Consider the following 16,620-nt stretch of genomic DNA (forward strand, 5'->3'; position numbering starts at 1 on the left):
GCCTACAGATTGTTCATTTGACGATGACAGAGTGAAGCCCCCAACTTCAAAGCCTCATGTCTAGTTTTAGCCAGTGTAGCATAAATAACAAGGATTATCCCCCTTCTTTATTACACTCTTGATTAACTATGTATTTTATTAAATCATATCGTCAAAAGGTTATCAAATCGATTACTTCGCAACATTTTGGAAATTGTGACGATTAAACATATTGCTGAAATAAGGTGTACTGTCTTCGTTCAAATCGATGCGTCAAAAAATTCAAAGAAAAGCAAACTGCAATATTACCAACAAATATAATTAGCATTGCATCACGAGATATATGTCCTTTAACGGGAATCATATCTCTGTTTTTCCTGCTAATCGAATATCTAAATTTACATTAGAACATGACTGTTTATTTGTTTTGATCTAACGCGATGATAACCTACGATCACGCGTTGTAATGATAGAAATTATTCAATAGACACTAGTTCAGGATAAGATATCAGGACAGATATACAAAATTTGAACTTATCTCTATTAAGACCAGATTACTGTTTATTTTGTATGCATATAAATCTCTCTTTTCATGCGGTTAAACTGATATATATTGTATATTCAGAGAGTAACGTCATGCTTTTCAGATAAAGGGCAGGTTCAGATAACACATAACATATACTCTCACCATTTGTTTGTTAACTTCATTTGACTTGACGAAAGTTTTGTTACTGTATAGTATGAGCTATTCGTGTACTTTCTATGGTGATTTGGAACTTTTGATGTCTGATAGTGTGAAATACCAAATACCTCTCGACCAATCAGGATGCAGGATTTTCACTTGAGGTATAAGAATGTAAATTATTATACCTCAAATGAGAATTCTGCATTCTGATTGGTCGAGAGACATTTGGTATTTCACATTATCACACGGCAGTTAGCATTATAATAATAGGAGACAATAGTCACGTTCGTAGCAACCCACTAGCAACGGGTGATAGCGTATTCTTGACAGTGCAAAATATTATTAACCGCCCGAAAGAGATGCGCACACGTTTCTTTTTTCGACGCCATCTTTGTTTTTTGAAGCAACGCTTCAAAATTTATCTGGAGCTATTTAGTAAAAGTTTTACCAAATTAGTCTGTTGATCAATATTTATCCTTTTTTCAAATTAAGTACGGAGCTTTCCGTTTACGCCTTTTCGCTTACCGTACAAGCGCTATATGTTGGTTTTTATTAATCCCGTCGGTGATTAGGTGAACGGAGGACATGCGATTTCAAGCGTCTTCGTGACGTTGCTAATGTTGTAAACAGACAACGGGACGAAACCAAAATTCATTGGATTTACAAAAACGTTAATATTTTAACAAACGTAGGAGACAAGACAACAAGAATTTTCACTAAATGCTTATTGTGAGTATTCATTTTTATAATGCAATGATAGTTAGCGCTACCGAGTAGAAGCTGTGTGCTATTCTACTGCCGACGGTGACTGTTCGATTTTTGCTAAAATCAGTTAAGATGTTTCAATAGATTGCAAATACTTGAAAACTAGGTTTTTGGACTAGACTTTTGGTATAATAAAATAAATACTACCTGCATTAGAGGGTGACAGTACCTAGTGTCAAACCCTCGGAATATCACTGTCGGGTGACAGCGATATCCTCGGGGTGACACTAGGCACTGTCACCCTCTAATGCAGGTTGTATTTATATCATATAATGTTTGATCCGTTTTGGGGCGAGACAGGAGAATCTCAGACCGAAGGGTAGGATTTTAAAGTATAAAGCACGAAGCTTTGGTTAAAATCCCCTGTCTCACCCAAAGAGGGTGAATACTTATTTATGTCTGTCTAATCATTACATCATAGTCCGTGCTGAAAAGCACTAATTGTTTTGAGTACACAAGCTGTATGTAAACAAATGGACATTAATGTCATTCATCTAAAAATCCTTTGACTCTTAATATAAAACGGGTAAACGCAACATGTACTACTTCAACTCAAAGTTTTGTAAAAAATGAAATTAATTGAAAGAAAAGAAATTATAAAAAGGTATTGCTTTCCATGTTTTATTGAAATATCTAACATATATGTACTGATACAACACGCGTTGTGTTAAATACATGATCGACTGATCATTACATTATGTAATAGACAACACTACTTATATACGGTAATGAGTCACATGTTTATCCCACCCCTGCGAGACGTTGATGAGTAATTCATTCAAAATGAATGAAATAGCATGTCAAGAATCATTCAAGTTTTATGCATAACTGATATTCATTAACATTCTTAAAAATGAATGAAACATTTTTATTCATTTTGAAGAATTTTAATGAATATCAGTCATGCATAAAACTTCATGGATAATTCTTGAACACATTGATCATGAACAATCATGAATGTTTCATGGATTCATAAAACTTCATGAAGATTCATGAGAGTCATTTGATGAATATTTATGAATTTTTTTTTCCATGAACCACAATCTGCTTATATTCTTGAAAGTTCATTAATCATTCATGAATGGGCTTCACTGATTCACAAATCCAAAATGTTAACATTGCATAAGTTGGGATGAAACTTCCCGGTTATGACGTCATCAAGATGGCCAGCCATCTTCGAATTTCACTAAAAATTGAAAAATAGATGAGGTATCACAAAATGACCACAATAGAACAACAAATCACATATCAGGACCAACAAATCCAATATATGTAGTGATTTCTACGCAGGAAATGAAAAAATTGGATTTTAAAGCTCAAAAATGGTGATTTTTCAGCAAATTTTTCATATTTTGTTTGACGCAGCAAAAATGTTTCCCAACAACAATCTATTATTTCTAATAAGTTTTTTGACCACTTGTCAATCAGTTTAAGCAACAAAAACAACCAAACCAATGTTAACATCGTTAAGTTCCGGTTATGACGTCATCAAGATGGCCACCATCTCGAATTTCACTGAAAATGAAAAAATAGTCATAACACTGATATTTTTCAACTGAAGTAGACAAATGAGGTATCAAAATGACCACAATAGAACAACAAACACATATCAGGACCATATAATCCAATATATGTAGTGATTTGAACGCAGGAAATGAAAAAACAATTAAGCTCAAAAATAGTAATTTTTCAGCATTTTTTCATATTTGGCTTGACGCAGCAAAATTGTTTCCCAACAACAAATTTTTATTCACAATCAGTTATTTGACCTCTTATCAATCTGTTAAAACAACAAAAACAAAAAATATATAGAAATGCAAAAGAGAATTGTTATACCATCATTTGGTTTACAAAACATCACCGGATGCGGCATAGGATTGTTATTTTTTCCAAACCGCTAACACTACAGTTTCATGGTGTCTTGGAATTTCCTGAATATAACATTGGCTATTGACGATTTATATCTTAACAAATTTGAATTTAAAGTTGGCTGAATATCTAAGTGGGACTTCAAAATAATCCATTTTCATGTTCGAAATTTTGTAGACTATTGTGTCTTTTTAGCCTCTCAAACTGATTTCTTTCAGTGGGCTATTTCTTAATGCTAATCATTTTCGTTGTGCGTGCTTTCTATTACAGCAAAACGCTAACTTTGCGCATACACCAGATGTGACACAACCATTAAATAACTGATTACGAGTAATAATTTGTTGTGGGAAACATTTCTGCTGCGTCAAGCCAAGTATTTAAAATTTGCTGAAAAAATCACATTTTTGAGCTTAAAGCTTATTTTTTTATTTCTTCCGTACAAATCACTACACAATTGATAATGGTTTATCATTAGAACCAGGTGAAAGACATATTATGAATATAACTAACTGACATTTTGCTTATGTTATTGCAATAGGAAACTAAACAATGAAAGTGCTCATTTTCAAAGACACAGAACGCTTAGGGACTGTTAATGATATTACCGGAAACACAGAATTTATATTGGATTATTTGGTCCTGATATGTATTTGTCGTTCTATTGTGGTCAATTTTGATACCACATTTGTCTACTTTAGTTGAAAAATATCAGTGTTATGACTATTCTTCATTTTTTAGTGAAATTCGAGATGGTGGCCATCTTGATGACGTCATAACCGGAACCTATACAATGTTAACATTGGTGTTGTTGTTGTTGTTGTTGTTGTTTAAACTGATTGATAAGTGGTCAAAAAACTTATTAGAAATAATAGATTGTTGTTGGGAAACATTTTTGCTGCGTCAAACAAAATATGAAAAATTTGCTGAAAAAAATCACCATTTTTGAGCTTTAAATCCAATTTTTTCATTTCCTGCTGCGTAGAAATTACTACATATATTGGATTTGTTGGTCCTGATATGTATTTGTTGTTCTATTGTGGTCATTTTGATACCTCATTTGTCTACTTCGGTTGAAAAATGTTAATGTTATGACTATTTTTTCAATTTTTAGTGAAATTCGAGATGGCGGCCATCTTGATGACGTCATAACCGGAAGTTCATCCCAACTTATGCAATGTTAACATTTGGATTTGTGATCAGTGGGTCATAAGGGTTCAGAAAAATATTGGTTCGGAGGTTTGGGGGGGGGGGGTGCATGTGGGACCCTCCTAGCCCATGGCCTATTATCTACAGTTCCAGCACTGCTGTACCAATAGTTGTTCTTACAACATTTCATATCTATTGATGAAACCAAGCGATTCGATCAGGTCTTTTTTCAAAATCATTGTAGGTTATTTGAACACCTTAATTAGGAGTCGTATCTCACAGGGAAATGGTGATGAAAAATATGGCTTGTGTGACCGTTAATCGTTTTGATGTCGTGACGGTGAGTGTTTTTAAAATTAGAATTCTGAAGAAAAACTCACGAGTGACACAAAGCATTAATTTTAGTCTTATTTGCTGACATATATCTGTTAAATGTAAAACAATATTCCATTCATATTTTATAAATATTATACAAACATAGCATTTTGATAAGGTCGAAGCGTGGTTATATCAACCAAAGATAAAAAATGTGGACCGAGGACGTCGTCCGAGGTCAATACTTTGTCTTTGGTGGTTATTGCACTATATAGCTGATAACTTAAAATTACATTTGTGAAATAATGGAAAATGCATGGATTATAAATATGGACTCTTACAGCCAAGTTACAAAATCTTAAAACCGTTAAAATCGAACTTTCCCCTTTTAGTCCAAATCGTGAAATTATTGACCCGTGAAAACAACCGAACATACGGTATATACAATGTATTATGGAATCGGAAAGTTCCCAATAATTCATAGGGAAAGAAAGCAGAATATCTTTGGTAATATACTTCAATGTATAATTATTTCAGCAGAGAATTGGTGTATACTGTAATTATATATAACAACTTTGTATTTAAGACCCTTCCATACGGGGGTGGTATGTGGATATGAAGGATAGGGATATTCTACCCGAGGATCACAAAATGTTGTAAAACCACAGGCTTGCCAAGGGTTTTTCAAAATTTTGTGATCCCGATGATAAAATATCGCTATCCATCAGGTCCACTAAAAAAGAGTATTTTTCTCTCATACCTGGACGTTTTATTATAAATTTATTACTATGATTATCCAACATTTTGAACTAAATTAGAAAATTCGGAACTGCATATCATTTAGCCATACATAAAATTGCGTGAAATTTTCAAAGCAAATCCCGTTGTTATCTTTTGAAGAAAATCCAGTCTAGTTTCTGAAAAAAAATGTTCAAATTGTACCAGCCAGTATTACAGTATTAGGTATGAGAGAAAAAAATATATCTACCGGCAGTCTAGTTCAAATGATAGCCTGTCCCATAATGGGTGCTATATCAGACAAAGGTCATGTTAGGTTAACAGAAGGTACATTGTACACTGCTGAGGCTGATATACGATAAGCGGTAAAGCTGGGCTCATGTTGTCAGCAGCTGATAGTGAGAGGTGGTGCCCACCCCATACATAGATACTGCCAACATACATGTAAGCATGAATAGTCAGCTCTTAGAAATTTACAGATTTATTTTTTCAGTGTCTAAATACTTTTGTGGCTGATTTTTTCAATATGAATCGATTTCATATTCAAATTGTTGTTGGTTAAGTAAAAACAAAATCAAGATAACAGAATAGATTATTGGTGGTAGGTCATAAAAGGTAATTATAAGACCACGTGTTATGTTAATGATATCATCACGCCCAGGCTGACGGAGTAGACGCTATAAAATTTAAGTATACATAGATTAGTTGTAGAGTTACAGAGATATTTAGGAGCCAAGGGGGTATCGCTTGGACGGGGTATTCTCTGCTGGAGGTGTGGAACTCCGTGAGAAGGAGATCTGTACAATAATAACAATGTGATAGATATTAGTAATAGATGAATGTTACGTCAGTGTTACTGTATACGAAACTGAATTAGTGAATCACAGTCCGCATGTAAGGACATGTCAGGTTGTTGGTGGAGTAAATATAATGTGTGGTATCACAATATACACAGTCAATATATCTTCAGGTCAATTTGACCTGAAAAAATCTTGACCTGAAATTGACTTTAAAAATTATCCAGGTGAATTTCAGATCTATTTCAAAACCTGGACCTGCCCTGAAATTGGCGTGAAGACATTTTTCATTTCAACTAGTTTTATTGAATAAATCAAAAGGATTTGGCAACAGGCTAGGCCTATATAAGCCCTGTCCTAGCCAGAAACTATACTCAAATTAAATTATATACATGTATTAAGTTGATTAAACAGCATCTTAATTAAACAAATATGGTATGTAACAAAAGAATAGTACTAATACTATTAATATGCCAGGTTTTATACTCTTATGGATATATAAGTTTGGTAATAAATTTCATATTGATATTTTTATATATAATATAATTGTACAAGGGAGATAATTCATAAAAAGACTGAATAATATTATAGTAGTAAGATAGTAATTAATTATGTAATATAACAGACAAGTAAGCCACTAAAACTTTTTTGAAGTTTTCTCAGTTTTAATGGGTACATAATCTAGTGATTCTGCCTGTGTTTGGGACTACACAATTCCATAGTCAAATATTGGCAAAAGCCCATAACACAGGCAAATACTAGATTCGCACCCAATAAAATTGGAAAAAGAGAGTAATGCTTAGTATGATCATGATCGTGATTTAACATATACGATTCAGATAATAAAAGGATTTTTTAGAAGTTCTGATCGCCATCACTACCCACCATTGCTATACAGGAAGTTTATAAACAACAATAAGAATATTTGGACATAATTTGGATATTTGGAAGACCCAAACAATATCAAAAACGGTGTACATGGGTGTACAGACACACACACACACACACACACACACACACACAGGGTATCAGGGTATCAGTTAATATTTGTTTTTCATAAATAAAGAGCGCACATTCGAATAAATAATGGAAAACGGTTTCTTGTGAGTATCCGCACTCGTAATTTGGAAAATCTAATAAATGATCATAAGTCATAATTAAGATTACTAGCATTATTTCTAAGTTGGCAGAGAATGATGTTTATTTTTCTAGGTCCATAATTTTGAAAAGTGATAATTACTTTACATACCATTTTGTTCTGTTAAGTCATTAGGTTTTTTGAATTGTGAAAGAGTTGGTGCATCAATAAGTGAAGTGTCTAATTTATTGTAATCATTTAATGTAGATGGGAAATAACTGATAGAATAACTTTCAGTTCTGCAAAGAGGTGGATTAAATATTCTGTTTTTTTTTTCTCAATTGATATCTTTTATTTATATTGTCATTTATGTATGGATATATAATATCTTTTAAGTATGGTGGTGAATCAGAGTTTACAATTTTATACATAAGAGAGAGCTTCTTTTTTTGTCGCCTTTCGGCTAAGGTTTCCCACTGTAGTTCATTATAAATGAAGACATGCCTGTGTAGGTACATGTACACTTGTTAAAATTGTCCGACACTATATTCTATGAGAGCAGTATTTTCAAAACCAAATATTATTTGCATAAACACCATAAAGTTCATATATCAACCAATTGGTGCATAACCAATGACAATGTCGTTTGTTTGATCTGGTTACTTTCTACGGCTAGATTTTACTGATAAATAAACTGGTTATAAAGTAGGGAACGGGGGTTTTTTTTAATAAGAAAATTCGTGAATAGTGATGAATTTAAAAATGAATTTGTACACTAGATATTAATCATAAGTCACCAAAATTATTGCGTCGATTCCTAAGTTAAGGATGCATTTTTCTGAGGTTTCAGTCCCGTTGAAGTCCCGGTTTGACATAGATCAAAGAAGTTATGATCTTTTCAAATAAAATCTATTCAATATCTGTAGCAAGTTGCCAGTTGCAAATTTTGTCAAAAAATTACATTTCTATTCTTAGTACATTTTTTATACGGTGATTTTAAGAAATGTTCCATTTGGCGGCCATTTTCAAAATGTGCATTTTTTCGTTTTGAGTAGCGCCAAAGTTTTACCATTTTTTGCTGATTTTTTTTTTTTACTTAAATGATTACTTCGCCAGTATTTTTAGTTATATCGAGCAAATTTTTGATGTAATTCGTTACTAGTTTCTTGGTCATCAAAATAAAAAGAATTAAAAAAGAATTGCTTTTGTCACTTAATTTTAACACTTAATGGTGATTTTAGCACTTCTATTTTTTACTCTAAAATATTGAAAAATAATAGATATTGAAATGAGGCAAACAGTAAGCACACGGGTCCCCATTTTTCTGCCTGAATTAAAAAGAGCAACCTTTTCTCCTATTGATATTCAAAGATATGCAAAATATTAGCAAAACACCAGAACTGTTTCTATAAAGGTTAAAATCTGGCTCAAAATTAAGGGGTAGGGGTAGCATAAATCGTTATTATTCTGAGAATTTTTAATCATAACTGCTATATTTTTAAGAACACCACTTGAAAATAAAGTTTGCAAACATCCGTACATATCAAACACCTCATTAGAAAATTATGGCTTTATTCTCAGGTGTATATGACCAAAACCGCAAAATTCCTATACAATCCAATATTTTGTCAATTAGGTATTTTTGAGTGACAATAGCTCAGAAACGAGCACACGGACATATGTTTTTGTACCATTTGTACCAAGTTTAATACAAGAAAATTTTGACTTCTCAAAGGTGTACATCCTTAATAAAATCAACACAATATTTTAAACGATGAGCCACTAACTTGAAAAATGATGATCTATATATATATGATAACATTTTAACATATTTCGGCAAATATATATTAAAAACGTAAGAAAAAATATGTTAAACAAACTCTAAACTAGTCCTTTCCTTTCTGGAATCTATGTGCGCTTACGCAAAAGAATAGAAAATTCTCAGCATGCGAGTCCACTAACAATGGATATTGTATTATAGACATGCTCAGGTCTTGTGAATTTATAACATGATTCAAATTAAGATTTTGTCTCTTTTCAATGTAAGTTTTTTTTCATTTATCTTTATCCAAGTTTCTTCTTGGATGCTACAGCAACCAAGCCAGCAACTACTGTTGCAGGGGAGACAGTAACCGCAGCAGCACCGACAGCAGCAGCGGCAGCGCCAACACCACCAACAACTAGTACCTTTTTCATGGTTTTTGCACGTTGTATTTCATGATTTGCAGCGATTCGAGCGACCTTTCTATCTGTCAGTTTTTTGCGAAGTTCAGATAAGTTGTTTTCTATTTTTTTAAGTTCTTTTCTTTGATCTTCGGTTAACTTATGATCTTTGAATTTTGCCATTAAACGTTGTTTTTCTGTTTCTGCCTGGTTGATTTTGTTCTGGACGTCATCGTTTCTCTTAAGGATTATTTCCATCCTTTTTCGAATCTCTTCATTTTGTTCATCAAACAATATGTTCTGGGTAATACCTGCCAACATTTTTCTGAGTAAGATTTTTTTACTTTAACAATAACCTGCAGGGCAGCTTGTTCCTTTTCTTCTTTACCAACGTTTGAGATTGCAAGATATCCGCCTTTACACGATTTTAGGAAATCTTTATATGTACTTGGTAGACCAGACTTATAAACTGAGCAACACATCGTTATCTGTCATCCTCTTTCTCATTCAAGACTTTCGATCATCTCATCAAGGAGAAATTTTCCGGTCCATTAACTGCACCTTCAACTATAGACATCGTCGTATAATATGAGCCAAGAAATTCTTGCCAAGACTAGCTGCAGACTTAAAATTTCTTACCACCAATTAAAATTTAGTTATCTTGTCTGAAAAAGAAATGATAAATAACATATCTGCCATGTTTAGATTGACGTTAAGTTAGCGGGTCAATATTTTCGACTGTGTGATTCCTCTAAATGCAATATTCAAAGATCAGTAAAATTTATATATAAATTATTATTTCTTTTGTATTATTGTTTTAGTATAACCTGCTTGTGAACGGTGTTATTTCGGATAGAGTACACAGTTAAAATAAGTCGCGACGATGGTACAATCAATGTAGCAATTATCGCTAGTGTTATGAATTCACAGATTTTCAATAAACTACCCGCGAAATTTTAACCTCTAAACAGTATATTTATGATGACTAATAGAAGTACTTTTTTAGTATTTTATTTATACTGAAGTATAACACACACTTATAGTATAAAGTCTTCATTGGTAACTAGTTAATTATTAATAATAAAGTTATTCTTAAAGGGCAGCAGAAACCATTATTTGATTTTATTTACTTACATACTAATGTACGTGGATCATTGTTACAATTGAATCAAAACTAACATGCCCACTACCTTTTAAGTAAAGTTTTTTATAAACAATCTTCATGTTAAGGTTGTATTCTTCAGTCCCGTTAAAGTTCTCGTTTCGACATAGATCAAAGAAGTTATGAGATTTTCAAATAAAATCTATCAATATCTGAAGGAAGTTACCAGTTGCAAATTTTGTCAAAAAATTACATTTCTAGCTTTAGTAGATTTTTTTATATGGGGATTTTAAGAAATGGCCCATTTGGCGGCCATTTTGAAATTGTGTCTTTTTTCGCTTTGAGTAGAGCCACAGTTTTACCATTTTTTACTGAAATTGTTTTTACTTAAATCATCACTGCGCCAGTATTTTTAGCTGTATCGAGGTAATTTTTGCTGTAAATCTTTACTGGGTTCGTGGTAATTAAAATATTGAGCATTAATGTGTGATATGATACACGTTTGTCTCTTTATTTTTACATTTAATGGTGATTTGAGCACAATTATTTTTTATTCGGAAAACTACTGAAAAATAACAAATATTGAAATGGGGCAAAAAAGTAAGCACACAGACCCCCAATTTTTCTGCCTGATTTTGAAAGAACAAACCCTTTCTCGCCTGTTGATAAGCAAAATATTAAAACAAAAGTTATAATACCAGACAACTTTTATCTATAAAAGGAGGCTAAATTGTGGTGGCAAATAATTGCTGAAAATGGTGCATTTTGAAGCTAAAAATTAAAAAAAAAAAAAGAAGGGGTAAAGGTAGCATATCTGTTATGTTAAATGCTGTTATTCTTCTGAGAAAAAAGAATGTTTTTTATTGTCTTATATGATCAAAACTGGTAATAATTTTTAAAGAAAGTACTACTACTGATATGAAAATCAAATTCTCACAAACATTTTATTACATTTAATCAAATCAAACACCTCATTTTTTTCTCGGAAATTATGGCTTTAATCTATTGTGTATATGTATGGTTCCAAAAAAAAACGGCGGCAAAAATTTCCCATAAAATCCAATATTTTGTCAATCTATGGTATCTTTGAGTGACCAATAGCTCAAAAAAGAGGCACACGGACATATGTTTTTTCTTCTATTTTCTTTTATGGCATGAACTCCTATTTCCAAAAATCTATATGAGAAAAAAAGTTTAATACAAGAAAATTTTGACTTCTCAGAGGAGTACATCCTTAAGAATACCCCAAAATTCTATTCGCTGTTTTGCCATCTGAAGCAGTGACGTAATGATTAGAGAAAGGTGAATAGTCGCTATTTTATCATTTATAAATGTACCTTGGTCTGTCGTCGAAAACAAATTCTTTAGTGCCGCAGCCATCTGTAAAACGGACATAAATAGAGATCATTGAGTAAACTAATTCAAACGTGAACGTCTTAATTATCTAATAAGGACACAGGGAGTGTCGACAATAATACATTAAGTTGGAAGTGATGAGCGAACATTGAAACATGTCCTCCTGTAAGAGGGGATGTTTTGATAGGGCTGATACCAGGGCTCCAACTCCTGGCAGACTCTCCGAAAAAAAACTGCTGGGAAATGAAAATTGTGGCTGTTTAAATATTATACAATTTCACTTTTGAAACCCTCCAGTACTCAGTACCAGATATATACAAATAGATGGGAGTATTAGTGTAAAGTGTTTTATATAAAGATAATCACAGGGGGTGGTGAATGAGAGGAGGGGGAGAGGAGGGTGACAAAACGTCGTTATGGTAAAGGTTATAGTTTCACGTTTCCATTGCTTGTGATCTATAGTGGAAGTAATCCTTAGCGTCTATATTTCACTTAAAGGAGGGACGTCCTTGAACTTTTACATTTCTTGTATTCCCTGTCATATGCCTACACATATGCAATCGATTCGTCATGATAGAATTTTCTAACTTTCACCACACCTATGTGGTAATTTTGAGGTAAATAGTACAGTTATAAATGTTGTCAAAGTATGAAATTGTTTAGGCCCATAGCCTATGCTTTCCTCACTATTTGTGAGACATAAATAAGCCAAGGCTTCCATAGATCAAATTTAACATCCTATATATATATGTATTATACATATTTACCTTGAACAAGAACCAAATCCAGCCGTTTATGGTTCCTCAAAAATATAAGATAGACGCTCCAGTTGCTTTGCACAAATATATGCCCGATCTATTGCGACGGTATCTAATCTTCCTTGCGTAAAATATACTACTCCTTCAGAATATCTCTCATACTATTAAGCTTAAGCCATTCAGACGGATGTTTGAGAGACCGGCTGTGTGGATAAGATAAGATAAAAAAAAAGTGCAGCATCACATTATAATTATTATGATGGTATGATAACGCGAGGTCTGAGTGATACCTGACAGTAAGTAAGCTGTATAAAGTAAACAAGGCTCTCTTTATCAACAAGAGACACAACATATACCGCACTCACCGTGAACATACAAACAAATAAACATCATTTTCAGTAGAGGACCTGAAAGACCAACTACGTTTCTGATACGGTATTGAATTTTTAATTTTCAACGGTAAGACGTGTCCGATAATTTTGAATGAAGAAAACAAATTACCAAAAAATACATTAAAAAATAACAATAACGAATACTACAGTTGTAAAAAAAATTTAAGTACCTTAAGTCAGTTTTTTTTACGTTGAAAAATGTTTTTTTTTATGTTAAAACTGAAACATTCCATTAATCCAATACAGAAAGAATATCAAAGGTCAAATTAAAGATTAAACAATGAACAATATCAATTATCTGGACACTGCAAAATTTGATATTTGCAAAACCAAATACAATATTGGTTAATCATGATTCACACATTTCATGTATTTTTCAATTTTAGTCGTCATTTTCAAGCTTATATGTAATTAAAAAGTGAAGTGCGCTATAATGATTTTGCGCGACATTCAACATATAGTAACAGATTTTAATCCAAACAAAACATGGCCGATTTATATTCTTCATGTTTCAGTTTTTACGACTAAGACACAATCAATTTATTATGAACTGGGCTCCCAAGCCGATTGATAATGAGGCATATCTTTTGAAAAACAAGAAACTAGTGTTATTTGCTGTATTTTGCTATTTTATGGGGTTATTATAGTGTTTATATTATATATATTAATTTTGTTTCTGTGGTAATGTATTTCTGTTCATATGGTTTGTTTTGCTAATTCTTTATAAGTATTCTCTTTCACCTATATAATTACTTACATGGGACATTATAAGTGAAAACGTTAATCATGTTCAACTATTGACAGTCACAAAGTTAATTTAATGGATTATTCTTCTTAATCGATAGTTTTCAAATATCAATTTGAAGTGACAATCGTCCTAACACTTCATGCGTTACCAGTAATTTACAATAAAGTTCAATTATACAGTGTCGGGGCCTATGCTCATGTTTCGTCTTTATCTGTTATATGGCCATTATAGATATAATGATCACCTATACTCATATCCTTAATGCAACTAATGAGTACACAGTTTTCAGAGGAATCAATGGGATCAACCGGGATCCGGGAGGAGTCCAGGACGACGGCTCTAGACGCGGTATACCTAACAAGCCTAATACGCACTACAGCCGTAATGGCTATTTTTAGATTGTGACACTGTATATAAGTTTTAGTCATACTTTGGTGGTGACATGGCGTAGCTTGACAAATAAAATATAAATAGTTCTAACACAGATGACATTGGCCAAGATTGTTATATAAATATGTTGTGAGCTAATACAGGTTCCTGTATGACAGATTAGAGGTTATATCAAGCTGTGTACAGTTGTAATTAATACGTGATTGGCATCATGTGTCAACGGACGGTACACGATGTGATTTCTGCAGGAAAAGGTCGTTTTTTGTATGCGTGAAGTGTGATTGCGGACTATCTGTGTAAAGGTAAGTTATATGTGGTTTGTGTTTGACATTAGTGTAAAAACATGGAAAAGTTTGTGGGTGATATTTAGCGTTAAATTGAATCTGTTGTTTCTCCTTAACTGTCTGGAAAAGTTTGGGCAGATATGTAGTTGTAGTTATCTCCCTTGAGCCAACATTTTCAATGTGTTTAATTGTAATACAAAACCCTATATTATTTACAGTACACATGCTGTTTAACATGAGCACTGTATGATATTAGGTGGATGAGGTATGAAAAACCTTGAGATGTTTTTGTGTGTTGTGATTGTTCAGTGTGGTGTTTATTGGAGACTCTGGAGTAGGGAAAAGTAACCTGTTGTCCAGATGCACGAGGAATGAGTTCAGCATAGAAAGTAGAAGTACGTATTGTGTTGTGGAGTGAAAACGAGTTCGCTACAAGGGGTCAAACGGAAGCTTGGGTTAAAAGTGCGCTTAAAGATACAGAATTATTTATCGGTATAAGCTAAAACACTTTTTCATTACAGTTATAAAAATAAGCTCACCCCGAAGGGTGGCAGTGTCCATTTTTCCGTTCCGGCGGCAACATCTTCCATGATACGACATGATATTTCACCTATAGCAACATGTTAAGAACTTAAGATGAATTGCTTCCAAGTTTGTTCAAATAAATTGCACTGACCTCCATTTGATGTCAACAGGGGTAACATATAAAGCACTTTCTTTTTCAGTAACAAAGGGCCTAGAAATCTAATATTGGCTTCTAAGAAACAACATTCTTGACAGTGCTAATAATAATTATAAAAAAGACTTAGAAAGAGCTAATATTCAAAAGAAATGTACTTGCATTTTGGCAATCAATGAGCTTTTGTGTCCTTCAGGAGTATACAAGTGGATGGGAAAACTATCAAGGCACAGATCTGGGACTCTGCTGGTCAGGAGAGATATCAATCTATTACTAATGCGTAAGTATCCGTGTAAATACTGGGATATTACAAATATCCAAATAAATTAGAAACTTAAAAATTCCAATTCTAGCTGAAGTCAGTGAAGAAGAGGTGAACCTTTTCTGCCCTTTTGATTCTTCTTTTGTATTGTATCAAAAATATGTTTCCATTACAGTATACTTTGACCGTGTTTGTGCCAATAGTCAGCTGACCGTGAACGTACGAGCCCATTGGCCTTACGTTCCTGCATTAGGTTCTAGTCTCTATGATTCCTTTGTTACAGATACTACCGTGGAGCCGTCGGGGCGTTATTAGTTTATGATATAGCTAAACAATTGACATTTGAGAATTTGGAACGATGGTTGAAAGAACTTCGGGACCATGTTGATAACAACATTGTCATCATGTTGGTAGGCAACAAAAGTGACTTGCGCCATCTACGAGCTGTACCTACTGACAAAGCTAAGGCCTTCGCAGGTAAGTCCTAGTGTTAATCCACCCAAAATCTCCTGTATAAGTGAGTTAATACAAAAATAAGTGAAGACTTCATTCAGGCATTCCTGATCAGATCTTAAAAGATAGTATATCGGTGGTGTGAACATTTATGTTAAAATCTGAAAAAATATTTTACCTGGCGCTAATACTTTTTGAGTGATATACTCAGAATTTTGGTGGAAGATTTTACTACAATAATTACAGACAATATATGTCCTGTCTGTCGAGATTAAAAGCAGGATAGGCAAGAGCAGTGATTAAATTACTTCCTTCTTTTAAAGCCTGTATTAAATTTTACAGATAGGCGTAAATGCTTTTTATAGTCCCGGATGTATCGATGACGTCATTACCAGTAAAAAAGACAGACTTATCTTTCCCTAGCAACCGCGGGATAAACTGTCAAGTATGGGAGAACAATATGTTTTAAATTATAAAACTTTGTTCTTTACAGAAAAGAATGGTATGTCTTTCATAGAAACATCAGCCCATGGATTCATACTAATGTGGTAACAGCATTTTTGAATATGTATTAACAGGTAAGGAATCTGTATATGGCAATGTAGGTTACATTAATAGATTACATTTGGAAAGTAAACTATAGGAAAAAAATAGTTAACTA

General features: G+C 33.1%; 2 protein-coding genes across 4 annotated transcripts in view; both read left to right on the forward strand.

Moving 5' to 3' along the window:
• The window catches only part of LOC138336414 (protein MON2 homolog), a 576,914-nt gene that overhangs the window by 121,311 nt on the left and 438,983 nt on the right, over positions 1-16,620 (forward strand). The window lies entirely within an intron of this gene.
• LOC138336475 (ras-related protein Rab-11A-like) lies at positions 14,826-16,511 on the forward strand. The gene is made up of 4 exons (XM_069285976.1): positions 14,826-14,830; positions 15,441-15,524; positions 15,790-15,983; positions 16,453-16,511. Exons 1-4 carry the CDS (start codon positions 14,826-14,828, stop codon positions 16,509-16,511), a joined length of 342 nt encoding a protein of 113 aa, XP_069142077.1.

This window comes from Argopecten irradians, chromosome 12 (genome assembly GCF_041381155.1).
Source record: "Argopecten irradians isolate NY chromosome 12, Ai_NY, whole genome shotgun sequence".
NCBI classification, from domain to species: Eukaryota; Metazoa; Mollusca; class Bivalvia; order Pectinida; family Pectinidae; genus Argopecten; species Argopecten irradians.